The sequence below is a fragment of the Coturnix japonica genome, chromosome 12 (genome assembly GCF_054131305.1).
Source record: "Coturnix japonica strain WE chromosome 12, WE-NBRP24, whole genome shotgun sequence".
Lineage (NCBI taxonomy): Eukaryota > Metazoa > Chordata > Aves > Galliformes > Phasianidae > Coturnix > Coturnix japonica.
The window spans coordinates 13,345,381-13,352,672 of NC_140674.1; the positions used below are offsets into that span (position 1 = coordinate 13,345,381).

General features: G+C 45.2%; 1 protein-coding gene across 3 annotated transcripts; it reads left to right on the forward strand.

Annotated features, from left to right (window-relative positions):
- The first annotated feature begins 206 nt into the window (after positions 1-206).
- On the forward strand, positions 207-7,050 carry UTS2B (urotensin 2B). 3 transcript variants are annotated; one of them, XM_015871932.3, is made up of 5 exons: positions 207-393; positions 2,249-2,347; positions 4,268-4,305; positions 4,817-4,910; positions 6,420-7,050. In XM_015871932.3, the coding sequence occupies exons 1-5, from the start codon at positions 240-242 to the stop codon at positions 6,443-6,445; spliced, it is 411 nt and encodes a 136-aa protein (XP_015727418.1). In that variant the 5' UTR covers positions 207-239; the 3' UTR covers positions 6,446-7,050. The 3 variants fall into 3 exon arrangements, 2 of the variants coding, with proteins under 2 accessions (XP_015727418.1, XP_085369726.1); XM_085513600.1 differs by having other exon boundaries at positions 207-363; XR_014933570.1 differs by lacking the exon at positions 207-393 and adding an exon at positions 2,032-2,154.
- Positions 7,051-7,292: the final 242 nt, after the last annotated feature.

Genomic DNA, 7,292 nt, shown 5'->3' on the forward strand with positions numbered 1-7,292 from the left:
TCATTAGATCAATCTGATATGAGATATATTGAACAGGTTCCATGTGACGTCTGTTACTGGGTTGTTCTGTCCACTCCCAAAGGAGTGAATCATATTGACAGGTTGAATTATATCTCAAGAGATATTTTTCTCCCCTCCTCCAAAGGCCATTTGCAATCACGGCACATCCACTGCCTCTTAAAAGTGAGCTCATCTGGCACTGGGTTGCATTGAAGTCCTCCACCGTGCTTGAAGGAAGAATGCTTTTGGGTGGTGGGTACGTGGAAAAGATGCGGTCTGTCCAGCTGTCCCTCGGAGTGCTAGCCATCTTGACCATGACTGTGTATGTCCCATCTACACATGGAGTGCCTTTTTTCCTACTAGGTAAGCTGGAATACAGGCTAGATGACACAGGTAGGTCATTATCTTTTTGCTTTGCTTTGCTGCTTGTCATGGCCATGCAACACTTGCTTATCCGTGCAAGAAGATAAAAGCAACCTTGAGCTATACTAAATAATCAATCAACATGGGTACTACCCAGGGACTTGTGCATATTAGCATGTACTTCTGGTCTGCAGCTGGTTGCATATTCATATGTCGCACTTTGCTAAACAATGAAAATACCAGATCTGGTGATATCTGGTAATGGTATTTTCTTCTTTCTTCCTGAAAGAAAATTTCCAAGGATATATATTAAAATACCAGAGAGTAGCAATCCAAGTATGTACCATATGAGATGTGACAGCTCCTAAATGTCAGGAGTAGGGTGCTGCTGTACTTCTTTAATAGTGAAACTTCTGCTTATATGTTCTTCTTCCATAATTTAAATTAATCTTAGCTTGAACTTATTCCACAGGAAAATGTCAATCATTAATCTACTTTCTTAGAGAGACTTGGCAGCAGGAAAAAAATAAAAGCAGCTAAATATAGGCTAGGAAACAGCATTGCTTTTCAAATGATTTCTCCTCTTATTTCACCTATTTATTTTTGTAACAACAACCAAAACATTCCTGAGGCCACCCTCTCTAAATACAGCTTCTGTTTAGTTTTTACTAGAGTGTTTATATGTATATATGTATTTCTTTTTTCTGTATCAAATCCCTCAAATGACTAAAAGCGGCTCTTTGAAAATCGTAACTGTCTTTCAGGCTTAGGTTTATAGCACAGAAACTGCAGGTCTTACAGAGCGCATAGCCCTGCTCAGCTCCTGGGGTTTGTTTCCTCAAATCACACTCGGCTTCAGCTGCACCATTAGGTGGGGGCAAATCTGGCCACATATACCGGGAGCATCACCTTGGGGTGCATTCCCACACACTCTTGAGCATCTTCGGGTCTCATCTGTCATAGTGCTTTGTCTTGTCTGTATCGAAATTATTTGCATTCATCTCATCGCAGCTATGTAGGTCTGATGGCTATCTGAGACTCATTGCTACCTTCTCATCTCCTTGAAGGGACTGAGCTGAAGTCCTGAAGATCCCAGGAGAAGAGAAAAAAATGTCCTTCTGTGTCATTTCTTTGCATTTTATGTGGATTTTTTGGGCATATTGTAGGGCTTGGCAATGCCTGGGTGTGGGGATTAGACAAAAGACTTTGGGGAATGGCCACTCTGCAATTTTATGCTCCTCCCAAAAATGAATGCATCACACAAGTTCCAGATGCTCCTAGAAATCTGTTTGGCAGAGCTGGGGGCATTCCAGAGCCTTGTCCAGTCTGGTCATCTGATCCCTGTGTCTGTCAGATGCTGCTGAAGCTCTGACCTTCACAACCACTCGTTTGAGGGTATAGCCACAACCACTAGAGAAAAAACACTGAGGAAGATCCCAAAATAGGCCTCACACAGAAGTCCAAATTACTACAGGAAAGCAGCTTGGGGAGGATTTTTCCTGGAAGACAGGGAAGGAAAACAGGCATGGCTGACAGCAACCATTAAGAGGATTCCTTGGAGAGAAAGAGTCTCGCTTTAAACTCCTCCACACTTTGCCAATGAGCAGAATGAATCCCTTAATACCTTGGGCAACCAGAGAGCTCAGCCCCAGCACTGGGTGAGCACAGGGCTAGATGGAATGCTGCAGGGCTCTTCAGCTACACACACGCATAAGGAATAGATCCTACCTCCAGCAGGTCTGGGGAGATGGATGGGGTGATGAGGCAAAAAAGGGAGTGCTTGCAGAAGAGGTTTTAGCCTTAATTTTTGTTTTAATGTTGGGGGATGGAGTGTCCATCCGTTTTGGCACTAGAGACTGAGAATGGTATGTTTTATGTGCTGCAGATAACCGAGTGCTTCCGGAGAGAGAAGACACAAATCACAAGGACACATTGCTTCCTCTGCTTAATAAGAAGTTTGCATGGAGGACACCAGGAAATTTTGGTAAGCAGAGGGAATGGGAGATCAAGCTTCTTGCAGCTGTATCTGTATTGATGCTATGGATGTAAGGAATCAACTCAAAGATTTTTTGCAGAGAGGAGGTCAAGATTTTTCTCTGTGTTATATGTACAGACACCAAATTTAAGACCATCCTGTGTGTTGGGACATGCTCCAAACTCAGGCTCTCTAAAGGGAAAATTGGGCATTCCATGACACTGCACGCAGCAATTGCAAGCACCAAATGGATTAATGGGGTCAGAACTTCCCACGGCCACTGCAGTGTGAGAAGGAGCTGAGCCATGTGTGGTGGTCTCGAGGCAGGAAGCTGATTTTCCCTGTAAAAACAGCAGAAAATGGAGCTCAGAAAAATTTTTTACCATGGAAATCCATTAATCAAAATCACTCAGTGCTCCTCCCCAGCCCCTTGTTAATGCAGTGAGGCAGTAGTTAAACAATCCATGGACAAATAGATAAATACAAATAAATCAAGTCTTAACACTAACAAAGGCATTCTTCTTGTAAAGGGGATGCATTCAAAAATAACATTTTTATGATTGCTTTATGGATTATTGCACTTATTACTCCTGGAGGAAAGGCTGCGTTTTATGCCAGACAATTGAATATAATGAATCTCTGAGCAGAGCACAGACAGAGGATTTACAGCAGGCAGTTTCTCAAGGCATCCTCCATAAATTAACTTCCTTCTCTCTGCTTGAGATAATCCGTTCCAAATTTCGACCGCTGCTCATTTTCTATTCATAGCAGCCATTGGCCAAGCTTACTCTTTGTGGAAAGTTGAGCCAAAATCAGCGCTTGAAATTCTGAAAGAGCAAAAATGTGTAAAATAATAATCATAAAATCAATTGTAACAACAAGAATAAGCTCTTAAGGGGCACTTTTCACTTATGGATGCATAAAGACACATTTAAGAGGATTCTGCCTGCGGATGTTGCTGCAAGGCAAGGAGCTGAGCCCCACTACCTGCCCCTCTCCCTAGCACTCAGGTGTGATGGATTTACTTAAGAACTGCTGACTTTTTGGTTTTATATCTATCAGAAAATATTCAGTAGTTTTCAATTAAATTGTTGCTTTCTTAGAGGTGAAACTGAGAATAGAGGCAGCTCTTTTTTCGGCACCTTCCTATTCAGTTTCAAATGTTAAAAAAAAAAAAAAAGCCTGAGTCTGGCAATGTGTGCTGAAGCCTTATCTGAGATCAGGGGAATGTTCTCCTAAATCCCCCAGGAGACACAGACCATCACCCGCTGCCCTGCCAGGAGCAGATAGCACGGACAGCCCGAGGCTGGTGTTTGGCTCTTGGGATGAACAGAGACATTCTTAAGCAATTTCCTGTCTCTTCTGCTTATTTTAGTGCATATTTTCACAAACTGGCACTGCAAAGCAGTTGATGACTTTGTGTTCCCCTTTCAAAAATGTTTCAGCTATCTTATTCAAAATCATTCACTGCTTTTAACCTCAGCTTGGCCCTGGAATAAAGTCACTCACCCTTCAAGAGGAGTGAGATGGGAAACCCACAGCCTCCCCTGCTGCTTTCCTATTGCTAACCCAGTTCAGCTGGGGACTCATATTCTGTCCACAGAACCTGACTCTCCTCTGACGTCTCATGGCATTTTGCCCATCTGTGTGCACAGGCTTTATACAGCCTGCTGCCTGATGATCCATAAAGATGGTGCCTGGCATCCAGATGCTGAGCAGAGAAGGGCCCAGCAGAGGCTACACAGGAATTAAAAGATAAATGGGTCCTTCCCTGTCAACTCATAGACAGGAAAAATCATAGAATCAATAAGGCTGGAAAAGACTGCCAACATTATCTAGTTCAACCATCAACCCATCACCACCATGTGTGAAGAAACTGCTTCAGATCTGAGCTTTAGGAATTACCAATGTGACTCTCTTTCTTTACAGACTGGGAGCTGGCAAAGAAATTTGATGACTTTGAACAGGTGAGATAAGCAAATGAGCAGACACATACATGTCTATTGTTGCATGAATAAAACCCAAGCTAAGTTAGAATAAAGAGAAATGAAAAAACAGATGCCAAGAGAAATCACCCTAGAGGATGGAAGGAGAAGGGCAGGTCTTGGTGTTTGTGCATTCAGCTGCCTCTATCCCATGCTGGTCTCCAGCACACATGGCCCCTGCATGCCTTCCCCAGACCGGCACTTCTCGGGGTTTCCTACCAGCAAGGCAGACCCAGCCCATGACTAGAGCCTCCCCAGTTTGCTAGAAAAGAGAAGCTGCGGGTGGAGGCAAAACACTTTGGGTTTTCATGTAGCAAGTCAGCAAGAGCTGTGGACAGGACATGAGGAGATGCTCCAAGGGCAGATCCTCCTGGAACAGTCCTAATCCCATGGGTACTGCCTGCTGGGCTGCCTGCAGCCTGCCCCTACCATGCTGTGCTGGGTCCCATCCTTCTGATGGAGCAGTTGCTCACTGATGTGTGTTTCTCAACAGCTGTTGAAGTTTAAGGATCAGCTCTCAGCTGAGGAAGGGTCAGAGGTGGCTGATGCCTTGGAAAGTCTCTCAGCATCACAGCCCAAAAAACGTGGTAAGTGTTGGGTTAGAGGCCTACCTATGGGTCTGGCTGACTGCAGACATCCCATCGGGCTCTCTGTTCCAGCATTTCCTATCTGTAGCAGAACAGTGAGAGTATGCATGCCCCCTACTATGCTCAGAATAGAGTGTATTGTCACTCAGGACCTCATCAGAGGCAGTTAGAGCAGCAGCCTGAGAATAACTATGGGGCTAATCAGAGGGCAGTTCAGCAGGAACGTGTCCCCACAGGGCACCCCTCACTCTCTGCAGGGCATGAAGCTTGTGCTGGAGGCATAATGAGGCATGTGGCCTGCATATGTCCAGCTCCACTAAGGTCACTGCTTCTCTGGGAGAATAAAGCAGCAATTGTTTGAGCTGCTGAAAAGCAGCAAAGTAAAGGACGTGGAAATGAAGCAGGAATGCAGGGAGCTAAGAGTTACTGCATCCCCAGTCAGCCCCTCTGCTCTCTGCAGTACATCCTGGGAGCTTTGCACTCCTGCAGGGCTGCCCAAGAGCACAAGGACATGTGTTGGCAGCAGAGGACTCCTTCACAAAGCAGTGACAGCTGTAGAACAGTAGTTACTGGTTGTAGATCTGGCCTCACCCCAAAAGAGCTCCTTTTGCCCTTACCCCACATGTTCTGTGCTCATTCAGGCTGACAATATGCCAGACAGACAAGGGAAAATCCCCCTCTGTGCAAGGCTGGCTTATGTGCTTAGGTGATGCTTAGACAATCTGCAGTTTATAAGTGACCTTGGAGACTGTCATTAATTTGGCTAATCTCACTCATGCTCCCACCAGTCTGGAAGAATCAACTGTACATAAAACTGCTTCTCCCAGCCAGGTTTAAATCAGATTCTGACAGAAAACAGAGAAGAGAGCCTTTGTCTTGTCCATCTATTTTGGGAGGAGCCTGTGTCTTGGCCTGGGCACTGCTGATTCAGTAGAAGTTTTCTCCCACAAAATAAACCCCAACAAGTTGAAATTCTTTCTCATGCTTGACACCCATACAGCGTTCAAAGAACCAGGCAGACTGGGGTGACACAGCTTTTTCCAACACTGAAATTCCCTAATTTTTCTTCCCCTAAGATCCCACAGCATTAAGTGTTGTTTGGAAGACAGCTGGAAGCAGAATGCTATAGTGATAGAGCTTTTAAAAGTAATTGTAGGGTTTGGATCAGGTGTTTCCAGGTCAGTAACCTGCTTTTCCCATCAGCCATGGGTGAGAAGCCCTGTGCACAACTCAGAGGTTGCAGACTGATGGACAGTAGTCAGGAAAGAAAACGCTGATTCCTGACACTAATGAAATAGAGCAAAAGGAATAGCAAACCATTATAAATCACAAGCCCTTCTTTTTACTTTAAGAAACCAAAAGCATCACCTTCTAGAAGTGTTGTATGAACTCTTAACTCTCCAACTCTCTCAGGATACTGGGCTTTTGAGAACACCTCCTGGTGAGCTATGGGAAGTTGGAAAAATAGTCTCTTGGATGCTAAAACTCTTCTCTTGTATCCCTTTCCAGCCTGCTTTTGGAAATACTGCATCTGAAGGCTTGCTAGGACTTGAAGAAGAAGATGGGTCCTTCCCCAAACTGCGTTCTGGGTGTTAATGTGTTAAGAGTTTGTTCTGTTCTCTCATCTCGTTGCTAACTTAAATGCTACCCTCTGTGACTGCACCACAATCAAGTCTAAGAGGCACCACGATAAGTGCAGGAAGCTCCCTGCCACCTCTGCTGCTTCTTCCTTCCACAGTCTTCTGCATAGAAGATGTTCCCCAACTTCACTTGCTGTGCCATTCAGACTGCTGCCACCATACATTCTTGCCCTTCTCACCAGGCCCCCAAAGGCACCAAACACCAACCCAGCCTCCTGAGCTCAGCCCTCTGCCCACTTGCAGATGTTGCGCATGGTGGGGCCTGGATTTTCTGTTGTGTCCCATGAGCAGGTCTGTGAAGCCTCAGCACCCTCTGATAGGAAAGGAAGGCAATCTGGGTGCAATGGGAGGGCTCAGGGCTGCCTGCCTTGCCTTGCTTAGCCAGAGCTGTTGTTCCTTGTCATGTCCCACCAACGTATGCAGTAGGTTTGGGGGAGGACGGGCACAGAAGTCTGGATCTTTTGGATATCACTCCAATAAAGATTTTCTGTTGCACAGAAGCACACACTGTTTTCTTTCTCATCCCTTCCAGAGGCCCAAAGGGGGAGTACATTTCCATGGATATAGGCTCTGGTTACATAATGGATCATAAGTCTCCTATTAAACACCTTGCTAAAGCAAGGAAGATTTGTTTTAATATGCCTCAGGAGCACACCCTTCCTTTAGCCAGAACATGGGTATGTGTGGGATGCTGTACTCATGGGACTGGACCATCCCTACTCACTTCTACCTACTTACCCCA